At 34.8% G+C, this 22,803-nt stretch overlaps 1 protein-coding gene across 6 annotated transcripts in view; it reads left to right on the forward strand.

Moving 5' to 3' along the window:
- Positions 1 to 22,803, forward strand: part of LOC106621288 (uncharacterized) — a 186,277-nt gene that overhangs the window by 151,581 nt on the left and 11,893 nt on the right. For 4 of the 6 annotated variants that reach the window (XM_036363394.2, XM_036363411.2, XM_036363398.2 and 1 more), the window contains 4 exons: positions 9,723 to 9,929; positions 10,028 to 10,158; positions 20,293 to 20,469; positions 22,318 to 22,347. In XM_036363394.2, coding sequence (XP_036219287.2) covers positions 9,723 to 9,929; positions 10,028 to 10,158; positions 20,293 to 20,469; positions 22,318 to 22,347 — 545 coding nt within the window. The remainder of the gene's footprint in view (positions 1 to 9,722; positions 9,930 to 10,027; positions 10,159 to 20,292; positions 20,470 to 22,317; positions 22,348 to 22,803) is intronic. The other 2 variants (XM_036363424.2, XM_036363429.2) reach the window with 1 other exon arrangement.

Below are 22,803 nucleotides of genomic sequence, written 5' to 3' on the forward strand. Positions count from 1 at the left end.
AAAAGCTCGACGGAAATAAGCCGTACCGAACTTTGGGCGAAGGGGAAGTTGTGAGCCGTTTCTACCCCTGCTATGCACTACAAAGTTCCAAGCGAAATATTTAAAAACCTCCAACAGCAGTTGGCGATATCACTCTAAAATAAACAACTTGGCAGCACTGCCTAGAAGAAGCCGATGAGTCATTGTCAATACTTCTAAGTATGTTTAATTGCTCGAGTTATATATCGGAATGTTAACCATTTGTTGATAAGTCCCCCATTTCGAAGTCAAATAAACCGAAGAAAGTCAAATGATGCTGAAGACATGCTTGGCTATGGTTAGATTTTAAACGAAGGAAAAACGAAGACCGATTTTAGACGGGGATTCGTTTTGTCGCACATTATCGGCTCAAGTGGCTCATTGCGTTCACACGAGCTATACGAGTCCGACAACTTGAGTCGGACAATTTTCTTTCATATAATATCATATTCTCAAATTCTTGTACGCTTCATGTAGGCTGTGCAGAAAAACATTTGTGATTAGCTAATGTTTATTTTCATTCACCCTTTTGAAATATATCTCAATTATAGTATGCATATTTGCATACAAATTTACATTTTACATACAAAAAATACATAGATAATAACATTTAAACTAATTAATTTCCTAACATAATATAAATATTCATTTGAAACCGAGTGCAATTGCAAAATATAAGGCCGAATTGCGTAGCAGCGAACTGTTACGAAGGCGAACATAAAGCATGCCAAACTAGTACGTACGGCACGGTCCCTTTGTCTTTCATTGTCGTCCCCTCCCTCATAAAAACTGGTTTTAGCGACAGAAAAAGTCCTCGTGTGAGCATAGTCTTAGAGGTTAAAGAAAACAATCTAGACATTTCATTCAGATTGATCAATAGGTTTGTCAGAAGAATAAGAAGTGAAGAAATAAAAATAAATATTGCTGTCAGTTGACTTACTAACATACGATTACGTTTATAATGCATTCGAATTTAAACGAATATTGATTTAATTTAGGTACAGATACATTTTTTTTCGTTTTCGAAAGTACTGAGTTAAATACTAAAGCGAAGAGGATTTTCATAGTTTTATTGCTCAAATAATAATAATGTGAAACACAATACGGGCTTGAATGAAACCAACTCGATCTGTATAAAAAAAAACGATATATCGAAATAGTAATAGTAATTTATAAAGTTCTCTCAGGAGTGTGGATCCGTCTGAAAGATATTAACACACCAAATTCTTGTACAATGCCTAATCATTCTGAATTTCAAAAGTAGTTCGAAATCAAAGTCGTCGAAGTGTTACAACTTTAATCATATAGAAAGATCTCCGATTTACAAATTAAAATATAGTGCGATGCTATAGGTTTCATTTGGTTTTTGAAATATGTTACTTATAAATTTGTGGACATATAAGTTCTTTGACCAATCTTTTTACTTGGCTGTTGTAGAAATTGTATTTTGGAAGCTTTCAATGAATATATCCGCTCAAAGTTCAAAACTTTGTTGATAAAACTGAAATTACCACGGTGTAAAATTGTTAAAAGGGTATTCTAGGTTAAAGACATGAATATGAAGGGAAGAATAATACATTTTTACCTCTTTTGACTTTTCGGATTTCTTTAAAATTGGTAAACAATTTTAATTTGTTAGAAATCATAGTTACTCAATATAATAATAAATTATAACAAACTTTATGTTTTTCACTGAAAGATTTTTATATCAGGTACTAATGAAAGTTTTACAAATCTTCTTAAGGACATATTCATTCGATTAAAAGCTCATAGAAAATCTATAAGCGTAATGGAAGAGTTTTTAGAAATAATAGCACAGCAAAACTTCGATTCAGTGTTGTGGGAATAGATTATCTAATTCAATGGTCACCGATAAAATACGCTGGTAAAATAGACCAGGATAGGATACTAAAAAAAGCATATTAGGTTGAAACCGATTGGTAACGAAAGATAAAATACAAAAATAAAAAGAAAACAAATTTACCGGCGATTTGAAGTCAGACAGAGGAAGGTCGATTTCCGGCAAAACTTAAAATCTTATAGAATATATGTGCATACTTTAATTTACACCTTTTGCACATAACTGAAAAAGTTCTAGTATACAAGTGTTTGGTTTTCTAATTTTATCTTGTACGAGACAATTTTTTTCCCGAAATTAGATGTAAACATACTTTCTAATGTCCCAAACACACTACATTTTTTTCACTTAAAATACTAAGAAGGAAAGCTTATTTCAAACAAAATTTAAAAAAGCACTAATATATTTATAATTCTCACTTCAAAATCTCAGATTTTTTTGAGTCAGTACGCTTTATATTCCTTGAAACTTTCTCATGGTATAAAAAATATATAGATTTTTATTAAAAAAATTGTCTCGTAGTTTTGCCGGAAATCGAGCTAAAGTGTTTTTGACCCTTGAAATTTCAACCACTCCTCTTCCTCTTCCCGAATTCAGATCGGCCGTAAATTATTTTATCTTTCGTTTTTAAGGAGTTTCAACCTACAGAGAATTTCTTTCACTTTTTACCATTTTCAAAGGCTCCTGCACTAAAAAATATTCTGTTTTTCTAGTAAAAATTAGATTAGGTTATTTTAAAAACCAACGACGTTTACTAACAAGTAAGAAAGGGCTAAGTTCGGATGTAACCGAACATTTTTTACTCTCGTATAATCAAATGGCAAACTCGTTTGAGATTTCTTTATATATTTTTATTTTATATTTTTTTATAATTTATTTTATATAGAATGAATAACAACAATCCTATGATTGGGGAATATGAAAAGAAACTTGTTTTTGATGACTGACATCCTTATTTATTTTATCGATGTTATTATACATGTTTAGCTTAAATATAATAAATATTAACAACTTTAAAAATTATATTATTGTATTCATTTGTATATAATACTTACAATATTAAACACAAATTTTTATAGAGATTCTTATATAAATATACAAATTATATTTCTTTTCTTCTTATATATATATAATAACAAATTATACATATAATTTAAATTTGCTTAATTAGATTATTCATGCAATTTGTGTACCGGCAGGTGTAGTTGAATATTCTACACCAAGCAGGGAACTAAAGTATTTTTTTTGTGGCAGATTTCTTATTGTAGTCCCTGTAGACATTAAACAAAAGTTAAAATCTCCAACAATTAGCACAGTATGATCGCATAACTCAGAAGTAATGACTTCCCGAAGTTCTACAATTAAATGTCTGACAGAGAAAGCTGAGTTTCTGTATAGAACCAGAATATTAATATTGAAAAATTTAAACAAAACCGCTTCTAAAACTTTGCGGCCTGAATAAATTTTCTTTACAGCCTTTGGTTCTAAAGAGCTAGCAATGCTATGCTTTGCATATATTATGAGCATTCTGGGTCGAGTATGAACTACAACTTTATTATATGTGGCACCCTGACTTTTATGAATAGTTATTCCCCCAACCGGAATAACTGGAAACTGATTTCTTTCAATTGAAATTTGTTCATTTCTTTTATATTGAAAAGATTTTAGAACTTTTTCAATTGGTGTCCAAGAACTTTCTAGAGTATGAGGCTTTTTTGATCGTGCTATCAAACCAAGAGAAGGTTCCAAAAATTGAATCCACAGAATTGTTGAAAAATGAAAGTCAATTTGCATAAGTTTTCCAGCTGCCCCATTAACCAACCCATCACACGTGTTAATATTCACTGTAATCATATATTTGGCGGAGGTTTTTAGTATCAATTCATACAAAAGTATCAATTCATACAAAAGTTTAACTCTTTCCAAAATATTCTCATTTTCACTTACACCAATTCCTTTAACTGAGTCTTTTGCAGTTGAAAGGATAGCTACAGTTGGGATTCGACTGAGCTTAAGGGCATTAAAATTATTTGTCTCTCCATTGGGCCAAAATCAATGTATAGCATCATCGGGAACTTCCTCGAAATTAACAACTCGAGCTTCAATGAGTGATATGTAACTCCCACAAAGGGGAAAGCAACTAAAGTGCTGTATGCATCATTGGGATTAGAAGAGAACATCCACCTATCTCCAACAGGTGAGAGTTTCTTCAAATCACCAAACACTATGGTCGGTATACCACCGAAGGGGCTGTCTGTTTTGAAAATTTATTTTAATCTCGCATTAACAGAGCTAAACATACGAGCACCTACCATCGATATTTCATCAATTATGATTAATTTTAAATCGATAAGTCTGGAATACAATGAATTAACTATGTCATTGCTAAGTGGACTCAACTCTCTATTTAACTGATTAACAGGTAAAGATAATATTGAGTGAAGTGTCAGTCCACCTATTACGAATGCTGCTCTACTCGTAGGTGCGCAAAGAAGAACTTTTGAGGAACTTGGGTTGGATCGAGGTGTAGAATTATAACGATGGTTAAGAGCTTGATATATTGCAGATATCAAACGACTCTTTCCTACACCTGCACCGCCGCCAAAAAACTCAGAAAATGGGCGATTTGTTTTAAGCTGGTGCATCAAATGTGTCATCAAAAGTGGCGCCATCTATACGTCGACTTGTGCGTTAGAATCTGCTATCCTTTATCGACTTCCAGTAAAAATTTCATGACATCTCACCTATTGGAAGTGAAGTTATTGCGTTTTAAGTGTCAGTATGTTTTTGTCATCGGTGCGAAAATGAGCTTCGAACAAAGACATTAAATTTTGTTTTAAAATTGGTAAAACTTTTACCGAAACGTTTCAATTGATAAAACAAGTTTATGGCGATGATTGCCTATTCGACGTGTTCGGCCCGAATATCGCAAAGATCTCTCTCCGTCTCATCGATCGACGCTTGTGGCCGATTATTTGACCAAAAATCACATTTTAACAATCAACCACTCCCCGTATTCACCTGATATGGCACCGTGCGACTTCTACCTTTTCGGAAAAAAAGGAAAGCGTTATGCAGACGTGGAGGCCATTCAAAAGGCTTGCACCGGCATACTGACGGCCAGACCGGGAAGCGAGCTGAAACACTCGTTCGACATGCTTTTGGACCGTGCAAAAGCTGTATTAAAGCAGAAGGAGAGTATTTAATTGATTTTGCCGATAAAACCATTTGTTCTGTATTTTTTTTTAAAGGTCCTGTTTACTTTGGAACGCACCTTTAGCACAAAAATTGTAATTTGCATCTTGTGATAGAAATGTTTGCATTAAAAAGAAGGCGGATGCTGCATTCGGGTGACCTTACGCAATAGTTTTGAAATTTAGTTTGGGTACTTGGTGTGAAAACCATAATCCGCCGCGGCAAATACATATTTCAGTAGGGCCTTTTTTATATTTTTGAAATAAATATTTTTGAAATATGTTAAATTGCCACTATAATCAGTTTCTATAACATTATTTTCTCTCGTTAATCGGATTCGTTGGGACTGCTTTAGGATTTTAATTTGCCTATTGACCGGGTTATTTCTACGAAGGCGAACCTGACTATGTCTAAGACGTCTCTGATTTAAAATTTCTTCCCTCATGCCCCTCCTACTAAACTGTCGACGTTGTGTTTCTCTATCACGCTCCTCTCTCCTTATTTTAGGATTTCTTCTTGCATGTTCTCTTTGCAGTTGATCACGAATGCGCTCTAAATTCCAATACTCAGGATTTGTTGCGCGAAGTTCTCTATGATCCCTAGTGTTCTTACTTTGGTCATCATAACGTACCTCTGGACTTTCTTGACGAGATCTATGACCTCGAGTATTTCTTATTTGCTCTTCAGATCGAATTTGTGTGTCGAGTATTTCTGTTTCGCTCTTCAGAGCGGATTTGGGAATTTAGACGTCTTGCCCTATGTTGAACAGTATTTAAATTTTGTTCAAAAGACTGTACCTCAAGATTTTCCCGCCTGGTTCTATGTTGATTTGTATTGATAATTTGTTCGGACAGACGTACATCGGAATCTAACCTACGATTAGCGTGACTTACAGTATCTTGTGACTGCTCACTATCTCTATAAAAAGAGTTTGCACGAAGAACTCTCATACGTCTTATATTCTGAATACGACTTAGTAATACAGATTTTCCAATTAATCTAGGCATAATTAATTAATAATAAATGGCTTAATATATAAAATACTTATAGATAATACTTATATAATTCAGTCCGTCCGGGTGTGAAAAGTTGGATCCTAGGTGCTGCTTTCTTTCACTGTAATTGATTCCTTGCTATGACTCTTTTCCTGTTCGGTGTATAGGTGGTGTAACTGAAACTACAAACACAGTGTACTGATATTTATTATACTCTTGCAACATGTTTCTACAGAGTATAATAGTTTCGTTATGGTATATTTTTGTACACACAGCTTTCGTACTTTTGTATATCTATATATTAGGTAATGTAAAAAGTTCGTTCGGTTTTTTATTGATTTTTCAAAAGATGATAACTTTGTGTGCATTTGTCCGATTCAAGTCAAATATGTGCCGTTTTGTTCATAAACTTGTTGCCAACGAGATGCCAACTTCGTTATACCCCTCTCGTAGAAGGCTGCGTCCCTATTGGCAAAAAACTCGGAGCATCACTATTAAGCGCGTTCGCCATGGACAGGAAAAGATGGTAATCACTTGGTGCCAGGTCCGGACTATAAGGTGGGTGCATTAGAACCTTCAGTATAGTATGACATGATGCGACACGTAACACTAATACTATGGACAATAACGCCATCTCTTAGATAAAAACCGAACGAACTTTTTACTTTACCTTATTATAGTTATTAATATTACTTAGATATTCACTAACATAATAATATATAATATTAAGTTATATTTATATTTTAGAAATTAGTAGTTTATTTCATCAAGTCCAGCACTCGAAGAAACGTTTTTATATTGTTGTCTGGTATCATTTTCACACTGTCGATAGAAGTGCTAAAAGCACTTGTTCTCGGTGAATTTTGCTATTATAGCTTTAGCGGTTTAGGAGATATGCATATTAAACATATTAGGTGGCGGGACCACCCCCACTATTAAAAAAACTTTTAATCTGCAGATGCCCTCCCTAATGTGATCCTGTATACCAAATAACAGTCTTGTATCTTATTGTGAAGCTTAGTAATGGCGATTTATTCATTTTTGATTAATGGCGTTTTGGGGGCGTGGCTGTGGTCCGATTACGCCCATCTCCAATACCAACCGTCTTACGCTACCAAGAAATATTTATACCAAGTTTCATAAAATTATCTAAATTTTTACTCAAGTTACAGCTTGCACGGACGGACGGACAGACAGTCACCCGGATTTCAACTCGTCTCTTCGTTCTGATCATTTATCTAACTCGATTAGGTTTAGGTGATACAAACAACCATTAGGTGTACAAAACTATTATACTCTGTAGCAACATGTTGCGAGAGTATAAAAATGTGTAGTAAAGTTAGCCGGACGTTTCAAAATCGTAAATATCAGTTATATGGAGGCTATGGCAAGTTTTCGCGAGATTTTATCCACCTTAGGCACAAAGATACACTTTTATTAGAAACACAAGATTTCTTAATTTCATTAAAATAACTAGCACATACAAATATTTATGTGGCATAAAGTCAGCTGAAAGTTCAAAAATCTTTATATTAGGTATTTAGGGGTAAGGAAAGTATTGACCCGATACAAGCCATTTTTGACAGAAGGGTGTTTTATTATTAAAAAAAACGTTTCCCCGAATTTCAATTATATATCTCACATATTGACCGATATTTTCAGCAAAACCTCAGCCATAGAATCTGGGGTACATATTTACGGTATCTAGACTTGAATAGTTATGATCTGATTTTGACAATTTTTTGACCTGAGATGGCATATCTTAAAGGAAATATTTGTGAAAATTTTGATCCCAGTATATTAATTTGTGCTTGATTTGTATACTGGAAAGTAAAAAAATCAAATGGAATTTAATGTTGTGTTACATGGGAAGTAGGCGTGGTTACTGTCCGATTTCGCTTATTTTCACAATGTAACATAGGATCGTAATGTATGATGTCATTTACCGAATTAGTAGGTAGAGATATGTTTATCGCTGTTTTAGTGGTTTTTAACAAAACCGTTATACGGGAAGTGGTCGCGGTTATCATTCGATTTCACCAAGTTTCATGTTTTTGTAAGAGGTGCCGAAACAATAGTCCCACTTTAAAAAATTTTCAAATCACACCCCTTGACCCTTGTTATTAGAATTCGTTGTACCAAATTTCAGTTTTGTATCTTAATTTGCGGCATTTATGGCAATTTATAGTTTTTCGACTAACAGCGTTTTGTGGGCGTGGTACTGGTCCAATCCCGCCTATCTACGAACTCGTCCTCACTTTGCCAAGGAATACGTGTACCAAGTTTTATTAATATATCATAGTTTTTACTCAAGTTATCGCTTGCACGAACGGACGGACGGACAGACAGTCACTTGGACTTCAACGGGTCTCATCGTCCTTATAATGTATATATATATAACCCTATATCTTGCTCGATTTTTTTGGGTGATACAAACAACCGTTAGATAAACAAAACTATTATACTATGTAGCAACAGGTTGCAAAAGTATAAAAACATATTTAAGATACGATTGACTTAATTGTATGTACGTAAATGTAGATGTAAGATGTTTTCGGCGGCTACTTCAGCGAGAATATTCAAAATGGAGACTTAGACTTAATTATATTTGGATGATAAATACTAACTCGACAGTATATCGGTTAGTTAGCAGTCGGCTTCATCAGGTGATGTTAATTTGGGGTACACGAGTTTCCTAGAACTCTAAAGTTCTGAGCGTCAACGATGGCAAGAACATATTAACTGTTTATTTGGAAGAAAAAAAAACCGAATATTTCAGAAAAAAATAACAAACTTCATTTAATTATACATACACACACATTCTCAGAACACTTTATTAAACGCATTCTTAATACCGAACAAGAAAAAATGTCTACTTCGCACTTGCACAGAAGCTATAATACGCTTCACAGATACAAACATTCCTTACAATAATTTGATTCCGATCTAATCTCGTAAAGATACCTCGTCAAATAAAAAAGTTTTCTATGCACACACTTTACTCTGCTCGTTCAGTTAATTTGGCAGCTTTGTGTCATAGTCATCCGATCCATACAATTTCTTCGGATATTGCATTATTGCCCTAAATAATAATCCGTGCCAAATTTCGTGAAGATACCGCGTCAACTGAAAGAGTTTTCCATACAAGAGCTTGATTCCGATCGTTTAGTTTATATGGCAGCTATATGCTATAGTGGTCCAATATCGGCTGTTCGGACAAATAAGCAGCTTTTTAATGAGGAAAGCACAGGTGCAAATTTTCAGATCCATAGCTTAAAAACTGACGGACTAGTTCGCATATATATAGACTAAATCAACTCAGCTCATTATGCTGATCCTTTATGTATACATTTTATTGGATCTCCGACGTTTCTTTCTTGGTGTTACAAACTTCATGGGAAACTTAATGTACACTGTTCAGGGTATAAAAAAGGTAATGTGCTAATGCCGGAAAATACTTTGCCAACTGATAAAATCTCACATCGTTTGCCAAATTGATTTCATTCTACAAGGAATGGCGTCCAAAACAGAAGTCTGTTTAAATATCAAATTGTTTGCACAGAAAAGAAAAAAAGTATTCTGCATTAACTAACGATTAAGCGCTTAAGCGTCAGTACACAGTGTGCTTACTCATTTCATGGCCTCCCTGTTTTCAGAACTTCAGCAGTGGTATAATCGCAGCAGTTTTCATAATCAAAATGCAATCGAAGATTTCACAAATTCTAGCGGCGCGCGTTCAGACCGCTATGGCCAGGATTTCAGCTTGTTCAGCGCCTATGCCAACAATAAAACTTTCATGAGCTCGCTGCAGCCAGCTGTGGAAAAGGACGGACTCAACTACACGGAGCCAAAGTATTATTTGGGTGAGTGAAACTTTTGAACATTCTGATATAAAATTATAATTTTTTATTTCAAATTATTCAAACAACTCATCGTTGTTCTACTTCCTCTCTTCACTCAGGCGATCTCATACCGGGCACATATTGTTCACGCATTTTCAGCGATTGTGACAGGAAGACATGCCGTCTGCAATCGCCCAACTTCCCTGGTATTTATCCGCGCAACCTGACATGCTACTACGCCGTTCGACAGGTGAGTGTATATTGCAAATCGAATCGAATTCCAAATCCAATATACTGAATTAAAGCAATTAAGCATGCAATTTAGCGTGAAATTCCTAATCAGTACTTAGGATTGCAAGCCAAGAGTTTGATAAAGCTATAAAAACATTCTGATTTACATAATCACTCACAGCGTGGTGGAACTCACCACCAACATTGCCGCCTTCAATGGCAAATCGCCGACGAGCTAGGGAACCAAATTGCAGAGAATGCATGGCTATAGCCAAGCGAAACATACAAATTTATTTTAATTCGACTCAGACATTAATTTTCAATTGATTACAAGAGCTTTCTTGTTACCACGGCAAACCAAACTTCCGGTGAGAAAAAGAGAAAAAAATTAAATTGAAAAGAACATACCTCGGAAGAGTGTTAGAAAACACGTTAAATGCACAAAAACCACATTCGAACAAAAACAAAAGTGAGCACTGAGGCAAGGAGACGGTACGCGAAAGTCAAATAGCAGAAACTGAGCACGGAAATCTCGAAAAGCACTCAATGTAATGAACGCCACTCGCTTATGACTAACGATCAAGAATGTCAAATAAATGGAAATGGCACTAAAAGACAGTGGTCGGTAGGTAAATATTTTGAGAAATTTAGGGAAGGAAGCGTACGAGTAAAATATTTTATCTGAAACATAAGTCTTGGATGAAAGCCCGAAATGTATTACCAATATTTGTAGAGAGGATGCGCCGAATGTCTTTGCTTATAATTATGAAACTGATGTAAAGTAAACAAATTCTTTGAAATTACACTATAAAACCTTTGCGCCCTCAGAACTAAGCATTAGCTGAACCCTTCTCTATAAAGTCATGTATACGCCCAGGTGTGGTGAATTTAATGATAAGTTAGTATATATTCATATCTTCGTATTTGCTTGGCTATCATTTAATGTTTATAAATATTTACTTGTATGTCTTACTGCTATGCCTATTTTCATTCAAAGCAAATAATTTTTCATATTATGAGATTGAGGATTTTCCTCATGTGCTATCCAGCTGTGCCCAATAGCACCATGGCCAAGTGTTCGCTGTTATTTTCAGTTCACAGTCCAGTAATACCAGGTCAAAGTAAAATAGAACAACACACAAATAAAGACAGTCATGTTTGCAGAAGATTCTGTAATCCCACAGACTTACATGAACGGCCGCACATACAAAATTTTGTCGGTGAAATAAGGTTATAAGCCGGTGTCTGTATTTAACACACAAATTAAATCAGTGGGTAAATAAACGAATGGGCACACGGCATATAAAAAGAAGTTTAACGAGTGATTGACTTCTTTACCACTTACTGTCTCCCAAAACTCGCAATCACATTAGCAGCAGGACATTTCCTTCAATTTGTCCATAGTCATGTCTAGTGTTAATAAGTTTAGTAAACGTCAAAGTTTTTCCCGCAACTAGCACCGTAAAGCAAAATCTTTCAATAGATTTGTCTCTTTGTACATATGGTAGGTAAACCCGGGGGCTATTGAGTTAGGATATATTTAATGGGACTGTAGACAAACGCGAACGAGGTGACAGAAAATAGAAAAAACTATTTTATAACTCACTCTCAATGATTTATGATATCTTCATCTCGGTAACTTACATATATAGTTAAATATAATATACTATTGAATATAATATATGGGGAGACTTGTTACAAAGATAAATATAAGGTTGGCCGTTGTTTCCCTTCCGCTTTTTTGCTCTTCATTCAATACTTTATAAAAAGTGTTACAGTGATCGGATTTAGTTAAAATATGCGCCGTTTTGTTCGATGATCTGTTTCCATCTAGACGGCAACTTCATAATACCTTCCTCGTAGAAGCCCCCCTCCTTATTTGCGAAGAATTCGGACAGCCACTTTTTACAAGCCTCTTTTGAGTTCAACTTCACACCACCAAGGGCATTCGCCATGGACAGGAACAGGTGGTAATCACTTGGCGCTACGTCCGGGCTATATGGTGGATGCGATAAAACCTCCCATCCGAGCTCCCGTAGCTTCTGACGAGTCATCAACGAAGTGTGTGGTCTGGCGTTGTCCTGGTGGAACACTACACCCTTCCTGTTGGCCAATTCTGGACGCTTCTGGTCGATCGCCTGCTTCAAGCGGTCCAGTTGTTCGCAGTAGATGGTAGAATTAAGCGTCTGGCCATATGGGAGCAGCTCATAGTGGATAATTCCCTTCCAATCCCACTAAACACACAGCAAAAACCTTCCTGGTCGTCAATCCCGGCTTGGCCACTGTTTGGGACGATTTTCCGGCCTTCGACCACGACCGTTTTCGCTTGATATTGTCGTATGTGATCCATTTTTCGTCGCCAGTCACCATCCGCTTCAAGAATGGGACGAGTTCGTTCCGTTTCAGCAGCATATCGCAGGCGTTGATTCGGTCCAGAAGGTTTTTTTGCGTCAAATTATGCGGCACCCAAACATCAAACTTTTTTTTGTATCCAGCCTTCTGCAGATGTTTCAAAATGGTTTGGTGACTAACTCCCATCTCCTGGGCGATGTCACGAGATGCCATATGCCGGTCTAACTCGATGTATTCCATGATTTGATCGGTATTTGTCGTCACAGGTCTTCCGCCGGCTGGCTTATCCATGGTGTCGTTTTCACCGGCTCTGAATCGTCGAAACCATTCCTCCGCGGTTCGAAGTGATAGAGTACCATCCCCCAAAACACCATTAATCTCACGGAACGTTTCTCTAGCGGATTTGCCTTTAACGAAGGAAAACTTTAAAATAGCGCGAATTTCGGCGTTAGTGAACTCCATGTTTACACGTCTATAACTGTTGAACGCAATATCCAAACTAATCATGCATAGCGTTGTTTTGTAGGTTATGTCAAGACCTTTCTAATTATGTATAGTGTTGCCAGATACGAGCTCTGTAGCGCTTTGTACATAGCCGCGGAATTCAAAAGACAAAAAAGCGGAAGGGAAATAACGGCCAACCTAATATGTAGTGTGCATTTGTAATTACCATAAATAGAACTATTTAGCAAACACTCCTTTATTTTTAATCAAAGCAGATTCTCCAACTAGCGGTTTTGGTGTTATCCGACCAGTTTTAAATCGACTCTGAGGTCTAATTGATTTAATCAGAAGCATTTCTATGGTCTCACAATATTAACAAGAAATCTTAATTTTGTTCACCAAACGGATATTTTATAATAATACATAATCTTCCACCATGACAACGCACCGGCTCATACTCCGCTGCTACTGCCACACCTATCGTATAATTTTGGTTTTCCTATATGTTAAAAGCTCTTGAATTTTAATGAGAAGTTTAGGAAATGTACTTGTATTTTTCAGATCCGTTTTAAAAGTTGGAGAATGGCTCGGTAAAGCGTATTGAGCTAAAAGTAGACCATGCTGAGAAATGAATCGTTTGTTGTTTAATTAAATGTTTCATTAAATTTGTAGAGCAAGTAACTATCAGACTTTACCCTATGCAAAGAGAAACTGAAAAGGGTATAAAAAAATTGACATTGTGATTCCCATCTGATACGAATACTAAGAAATGGTCAATAAAGACTGGTATTGTGTTACTCGTTAGAATTTTAGGTATTCTGAAAAGAATGATGACGTTTACAGACTTAGACAAATATAATATTTGTCGTTTGTGTTATTATTGTGTGTGCATCACCTCCTAGATCACCGAACCGTTTTGAGTTCACCACAAATTTATTAAGGCGGTCAATCAATATCAATCCTAGCCCCTTTGCAAGGTTCTCCAAAAGGGTGTCTACCGAGATATTTCAATCTCAGTCTGGCAAAAGCCGAGTAATAAAGGGAAAGCTTTAATAAAGAGCGTCTATCAAGATATTTAGTCGCAGCGTGTGTGTACCTATTGGACAGTGTCCAGTCAGAACGGCTACAATTGCGACGAGATTGACTTTTTTGAGCAAGTAGTTCGGAGGGTCTCTTTCGGTTTACTTTAGACCAGAAAGATCTCGCAGTTGCACAAGTTCTGATTGTTGACCAGCGCTTGCCGAGCTCACTGGAAGTCTTAAGGTCCAGCGCTAGAAAGTAAGACAACCGGATAACCGAATGGCTTCCAATCGGATGAAATTGGAGTGAGGGTGCTCCCTCTAGCAAGCTCAGCGGTCTTGCAGGTTCCAGCGATTCCGCGGTGACCGGGCACCCAGACAATTCGAATCACAAAAAAGCTTGAACCTTTGCTAATGAAGTCGTGCACTCGTTGACTGGTTATGAGCGCACAGTCAGCGAACGAAGCTTTCCGCGTGAAAGACGGTGCAGCGGTAACCTGAAACTAGAGTATGCAACTGACTTTAAATACATACAACTTTGTAATACTTATTTTGATACTGTGTAGCCTCTCACTTTTACTTTTCTACTATACCTGCGTTTTATATACATTTTACCCATTAAAGTTGAATGTACAAAAGTTCTTTAGGTTGCCTCCGCTCTTATCATGTTTCTCCTCCTCTTTTTAGCATTTTAATTACATTTCAATGTAATTTTCTTCATTTTTCTTTTTTTTTCAAATTTATCATGTTTCTTTTACTGTCAATTCAATGAGAGCCTTTCAAAGTCTAACATTATTCCTCTTCTATTCACTGTTATCATCTATCATTTTGATGTCATTTCACTTTTCAAATTGCCTCTTCATATTATTTGATTAAGTTTCTTGTCATGTCCTTGTCCGCACTAAAGTTGGTCAGTTTGTATGGGTGTACTATGTATAAAAAACAGAAAGTACATTAACGCAACATTCCTAAATTTCCAACAAACAAATTAAAAACACTTTTTAAACTCATTGTTGTTACTTTTTCTTATATTTTTAGTTCATTTACGTAGGCGTTCTGGCTGATATATCATTAACTTTCCTCGGTGTGGTCAACCTTCGTCAAACAAAATAACGGCAGTTTTGTTCAAGACGTAATGAAATTAAATTAGAGGCATTTTCTGACCTTTCCCTTAATTTGAGGTTAGGTTTAGCATAGAAGAAAGGTGAAACATATTTAAGGTAGTATTTTTAAAGATCATTTGCTCGTGATTTGTCTTGCTTTCTTTTGTACACATCTTTTAATACAAATCTTTATTATCACCTTCAAAATAGGCTCCTGAGCCAATACAACAATTAATCCCAATTTTTATCCCATTATTATAAGTCTGGGTATTGCCTTCAGTTACTTCAGAAAATTTTGGTTTTTTCGGTTTCGGCTCCGGCTAATTTTTTTTCGCTAGAATTTTGGACAGTTCTGACGTCATATTTATAACTCACGCCTCGTCACTAGGAATGATGCATTTAATGAATATAGAGTTTCTCGGTTACGTTGTCAAGCATCTCTTTTACGATATCTACTTGAAGTGGTTTTTACAAAAGATTCAGGGTTTTATGTTAACCAAAATGTGTTAAGTTGATTGATAAGAGATGTTGAGATACTCTGTCATCTCTCTGATGCCAACACGACGAATTTCAGGCACTGCTTCTTTAATTGTTTCGATGTTATCGTCATTTACAGAGGTGGATGGACGACTCACATGAGGCAAGTTTTTGACGAGTACTCGACCTTCACTGAATGCTATGTGCCACTCAAATACATTTATTCGTGATAAATTAGTGTCGCCTAAATACTTCCGGAACATTTTCAACGATTACTTAGTCGTGATTCCATTAGAAACACATAATTTTAGGAGTAACCTCCATAGCAATAGCTTTAAGCTTGTTCCATGATATACTTATGAGCCTCCATTGAGCTCGGCAAGTGCTGAAAAATAATTTTATAATATTTCCATACATTTTTTTGAATATTTTAAAAAATTTATAAGAATTTAATGTTTTAAAAATCGTTAAAAAAAATTAAAGGGGTCTATCTGATGCGTACTAAAATTTTTGCCTCAAGTTATAACAACACTTAATAACAGTCTGCAATATGAGTTCAATATCTTTAGTTTGCAGTATAAATGCGTATCATATTTCTTTTATATACATAATTCACGAAATTTTTTGAATCAAACTACCAAGACTCGCGAGGACAACACTCTCATACGCCTTCGTACCCATGAGTGCCGCCTTTTGAATTTGCCAAAGGGCGAAATCGCTTTCTTTAACAGCTGGCAAAAACTATTGGAACAACAGCAGCAGTAATAAAACAGATAAATCACACGCTGATTACGAATTGCTTTCAAAGCACACGAAACTATTTATATTGCAGTCAGCACTTGGAATATCGAATCGCATTGTTGAAATGCCTGCCTCTGTGCAAGTCAGTGCGCTTAAACGTTTGTGTGGTGGCCAAAGCATCTATCAGCCATTTATGATTTCACAGCAACTCTCTTTTTTCTCCTTTTCGGTACAAATATTAAGAGCACTAAAAGACTCTTAATATAATATCATTGCACTATTTAACAAATTTAAAGGGGAGCTATACAGTAATACTTTGATAGAGATATGTATATATTTACTTAAGTATATATATATTATAACCAAAAACTTGAAAAATTATTTAATCTAAGAGAGCGTATCAACATTTCGTGTTTATCTATGGAATACTGTATCTACGGGAATAACATGTTTTCAACAAAGCAAATAAACTTACAGGTGCACGAATGAAGTCGTACAGTTTGGAAAAATCTCGGCCATCACTTAGAGATAAATCGTATTTCTGCTAGGAGCCAACAGTGCCAAAATATAAACTTACATATGTGAGTATGTATTGAAAAGCGTCGGGGTTTTCCTGTGAAAATTTATTGAGTAAAATAAATTGAAATTCCACCAAAGAATTTTCTGCTGATTATTGAGAAACTTACATACTCTCTATTCTCGTGTGGGGACAACAGTGTGGTGGAATCACCGTGTGATTTATGACAAAATTATTTTTAGCAGTGGTAAGCCAAATGTGTTTGTATGTATATTTAACTTTTAGCAAGTTATCAGTAAGTCCCTCTAGGAAATGGTAATTCTTTTTATTGCTTGTATTGAAATATTCAACCATATTTATCTTTTCTTCGTGTCTTATTCAAGACAAGACGTTAACAGCTGAACCGCAGTAATAATACCCTTCACAAGTGCATTTTTTATGGCATCAAAGGGTATAAAAAACCTTAATCTTGATTTTGATCGCTTATTTCGGATGACAGCTATATGCTATAGTGGGCCGATCTGAACAATATATTTAAAGATTGTTGCGATGCCTTGGATAATAATATTTGCTAAATTTTGTGAAGATACCTTTCCAAATAAAAAAGTTTTCCATACAAGGACTTGAGCTAGATCGGCCAGTAGGTACGGCTGCTACAGAGTATGATGTATGCTATAGCTGTCCATTATTGACAATTCCGACATATGAGCAGCTTCTTAGCTCACCAACTGAGAAACTATTTCGCGTATATACAGACAAACAGACGGACAAAGCTAAATCGACTCAGTTTAACACGTTAACATTATTTATATATGTATATACTTTATAGAGTCTCCGTCGTTTCCCTTTGAGTGTTACAAACATCTTGGTAAACTTAATAACCCTGTTCAGGGTATAATTATATTTCTACTCTTGGAACATGTTCCTACAGAGTTTAATAGTATTGTTCACCTAACGGTTGTTTGTATCAACTCTAACGAATCGAGTTAGTAATCGGGTTATGTATATATAAACGATCAGGATGAAAAGAAGAGTTGAAATCCGTATAACTGTCTGTCCGTCCGTCCGTCTGAGCAAGCTGCAGCTTAAGTAAAAAGTGAGATATCTTAATGAAACTTGTTTCTTGGCACCACAAGAAGGTTTATTTGTAGATGGGAGTACTATCACGTCGACAAAACGCCATTAATCGAAAATCAATAAATTTGCTATAACTAAGCTCCACAATAAACATTATGGAGTGGCATCTGAAGTTCAAATTTTTTTTACAAAGTGGGAGTAACCCCGCGCTTTAATAGGTTTAATGTACATATCTCCTAAACCACTACAGCTATAATGACCAAATTCACCCAGGACAAGTGTGAAAATTATTGAAATCGGGTGATAAACTCGCTCACTTCATGTATATCGGTTTTGATTAAAACTACTAAAAGTGCGATAACTCATTAACTAAACAAGTTAGAGGCTTTAAATTTTACACATAGAATGATATAATTAAGCCTAATAAGAACCAATACAAAAATTAAATGAGCGTAGCACCGCCCATGTTTAGGTGCAAATCAATATCTCAGGACCTACTCAACCGATATCGACCAACTTTAGTAAGTAATATTATATTGCTATTCCTATATTACAGTGCGGAAATGGACGAAATTGAACTACAACCGTTCCTATTTCCGAATAGTGCATTTTAGATGTGCCACCTCAGGTCTAAAAAAAATCAATATCGGACAATAACTATTCAAGCCCTCATATACCAGAAATTTGGACCCGAATATATCGGTCAATGTGTGAAATATGTTATTGAAATTAGGAGAGAATCCTTTCCTGATTATAGTACGTCTGTATGTAAAAAGGGGATTGAATCGGGTGAGTATTTCCCTTAGCCCTGCCTAAAATGGATAACATCTTGTGAAAACTTGCTCTAGCCCCCATACAACTAATATCAGTATTTTCAAACATCCGGTTGACTTTACTGCTTATGGTATATATTGTTGATGGTATGGTACCTTAATGAAAAGCAGAGGAAATCTGTTTCTGATACACCTAACTCCAATATACCTAATAAAAGGTTTTCAAACTTCCGCTTGACCTCGTACTGTACGTATAGGTCAATATTTAACTGATATAATATACTACCGAATTATAATATAATACCGAAAATATGTGAAATTATAAATATTATATTACATATAATAATTTCCATTATTCGAACCAGGCTTATTATATTAACGGTTTAGCGCTAAACATGAATGGAGTTCGTGCAGACCTTGGTCTTAATATCATATCCACAATATCATCAATTGTGATCATCTGGTTGATCTTTTGTACATCAACTCAATATATTAAATGTAGCCACTTCAGTTAAGTTTATGTCAGTAAAATATAAACATAAAACTAATTGAGTCTATGACCTGTAATATAATTTAATAAAATACAAAATTTGATCGTAATTCATTTAGGATTTCGTCGAATAATCAATGTTGAATTCTTTAATATGAAGTTTTGCCAACACTTGCAGGTATTGCCTCGTCTTTTAAAATAAAACGTTACTCATGGTAATGTATTCAACAAATCATTCCCTTAATCTGAAGTTCAGACGTCCAGGTTGTTGTATATAAAGTCGTCAAGAATAAAACCAAACATAGATAGATTTAATTATTTAAAGAATGTTGTTTCAGCTGCTGATCGACTGACGGCTCAGTCCAAGGTCAGTACACAGTAACTATACCAGTCCCAAGTACAATATAGTTCACTGTGGGTATTTGGATTCAATTTAAGGTCAATTACCTATATTTTCAAAACTCAAACTCTATCTTTGGTCTGTAGGTTCAGTAGAAGATCTGTTTTATATAGTATATGGTATATTATTGAAACTTAGCACACGTGTTCCTGGACACTCTGAGGAGGTTGATGTTGTAGATATCATCATTAAAAAAGATTTCGAGTAGAAAGTAAAAAAAATAAAATTTATAATTTGAAATTGCAATCAGACCAGACCTTTCCCTGTCCACACTATAATAATTTTCAACTTTTCGGTTGTCTTTATAAAATTTATATTGATAAATAGATGTGATATTATATTTTAGTGAAATTATTGCCCACTTAAGTTGTCATAAATATAATGTGATTCAATTTTAATATAAATGATATCGGTCTAGATATTGGTCTAGTACCTGTTCTATGTTTCTCCCTTACCTGAAAATATTATCCCGCTTTTAATCTTTCAAAAATAGTATTTAAACATTTTAAAGCTGAAATTTGTTCACAATTTTGAATTTGACTTCGGCTAAATTTTTATTGCGTAGCATATAAACTCTACTGCTTCGGTATTCGACTGAATGGAATTAATAGTTTACAATTACAATACAACAAAGATTTTTTTTTCAAATTAATAATTAAAAATAAATAAAATTTACGAAATGTTTATATCGCAAATATTTGAGCACGATTGCCACTTAGCAAATTTTTAATACAATCATTATTTTTGATATTCTTTACAGCATGAGGTGCCGCACGGCAAACACGCAATGATACTTGTGAGGCAATTAAAAGGAAATTTAGTATGGATATCCACTCAAGATACAGGAATCGGCAACAAATCACCGCCTAGCACTAGCGAAAAGGATAAGAAATTTGAGCCTCGTCTAAAAACATGGAGTGAATGCGACAATGTTCAGGTACGAAAATTTAACCTAATACCACTACACTACAACATGAAAACATTATATTAGTATTAAATATTTTTAACGACAATAAGGAGATTTGTGTATAGTGTCAGTTATCGAAAGGCGAAAACTTTAAAAGCTCAAACTATGTTAAAACAAATACAAAACCAATAAAGAAAGGTACTAACTTCCCATTTTAATGTAAAATTAAATCCAGTAGTCAACGAAAAACTTATAAACTATGAAGAGTGAGCTTCGATCTGTATAAAATGAGTATTTACAGAATAAAAGTTTATATCGTATTTTCTCAAAAATCCTCTCCACTGCTATTGCAAAGGAGCTGTCTGTAAGTAAAAATCGAAAGAACACTATGGCAAGTTGATTTTATTTATACTTCCAAAGCTGTTCCGCGCATTGCGTTCAAATTATCTTTTCATTTAGCATTTCAAAAGCTTTGCGATGCTTTTCGGAAGCTTTATTCAACGCTATTGCCAATTTTCCCAAAGGATAATCCGCCTTTGTTTTTTATGTTTACACTTTTGCACTCTCCCCCGAGCCAGCACGTCCATTTCAAAGGATTTATCCCGTAGACAATTTTGCTTTTACTTATTCGCCTTTTTTCTTATAGAGAGGAGTTTCTGTGTATAATATTTTACATTCTGTAAGGCTGCTGCACTTTATAATTAAAGAAATACCAAAAGGATATTATTTAAGCTATTCACCTAAAGGCAAGAGGTGGTAGCAAACGAAAACATTTAGAATTTTCATTACACTGGAAAAAAGTAGAAACAAAATACCAGTCGGCAATGAAATATGTTTACTTTCATTTTTCGTATTTACGTACACTCTTTCGAAGATTTCCTTGCATACAAACTTATAAATTTGAAGCGTCGTAAATTTGCCGTTATTTAATTATACGGCCACGATGTTGTGAGCCACTTTGAGGTGTTTTCATATGCTGTACACGAAATTTAATAAGCATGTCGACTTAAAATTTCAATCACGAAATTATTGAATAACATATTTATGGTTGCGACGTAGGAAAACAAAGTGGAACTCGTGCTGCGTACAAATATTGACGAATGTATGCAACAGGTCATAAGTAGACCGGATATGTCCTTTTCTATGTAAAACACTCGTTCATAAAAATACAAACAAATTTGGTTTCGGATCTACAGCATAATAATATTTTTAAATTTGTGTGATGTTACATAATACCTACATATATAATATAATTGCTGTTGCTTTTGACGAATAATAAGAAATTGTGCCTGCGGAAGATTAAGCCTTCTACATTAAAGCTTAGAACAATAAAAACCTAACCTTATTTTAAATATATCCACAAAAATTCCATAAAACACTACTAAATTTTGATACCACTTTACAACTATCATCTATCTGAACATGGATCAAGTATTAACTTTACATGATGATATAGATGAAGGACTACTAATAAAGAACTAAATACATTTTTATTAAACATGTAAAGTGATTTGGAGCATTTTTAACAAACTTCTATATCCCATGCTTGTTGTTATAAAACCATTCCCACTTCTTACTGACGAAAAATGATATACTCGTAATCGCGCAAAGGGTGCTGCATAACGGCTAGTAGATTTTCGATATATTAAAAAATCCAAATGATTACATTTTTGAAAGCGATATATTTGAACTTTTCAAAGACTAAATACCACGCGTGAGTACTGATATAGTTTACTAAAATTCTTCTTTGATCACACCGTACTATAATCTAAAAATGTTACTCATACGCTACGTCTCCACTAAACAAATAACTCCTAACCAATAAAAGACAATAATAAACTATATATTTTCACGCAATTTAATGTTATGCTCAATTAGGACCACTTGAGGCCCAAATGGAAGTCAACGGTAAGCAAGAGACCACATAAACTACTTATCAAAGTCACTCTTAAGTAGCACATGTAGAATAATAAATCAAATATATTAACTGTAAACACTAAATACACAAACTCATAATATTGAAGTAAGGGTAAGCATTATTATATTCAATATTGTAGTACAAAGACCTAAGAAACACTATATCCTAAAGACTATCTTGAATGTACTGCCTTCGCACATACTCCACTCCTTATTCATTTTATTTACATGTAATTTTGCACATGAATCGCCGAATTAGCATTTATTGCAATTACTATTATTCACAAATGCATTACCACGTACGTAACATACTGCATATAAATCTTATAAACGAGAAACAATTATTTTCAAACACACCGCACCTCTTCGACTGCATACATATAAATAAAGGTCCGCTTTCTATTTGCCTTTAATTAATCAATAACAGCATTTAATTACATGACACCT

The sequence above is a fragment of the Bactrocera oleae genome, chromosome 6, assembly GCF_042242935.1.
Source record: "Bactrocera oleae isolate idBacOlea1 chromosome 6, idBacOlea1, whole genome shotgun sequence".
Classification (NCBI taxonomy): Eukaryota; Metazoa; Arthropoda; class Insecta; order Diptera; family Tephritidae; genus Bactrocera; species Bactrocera oleae.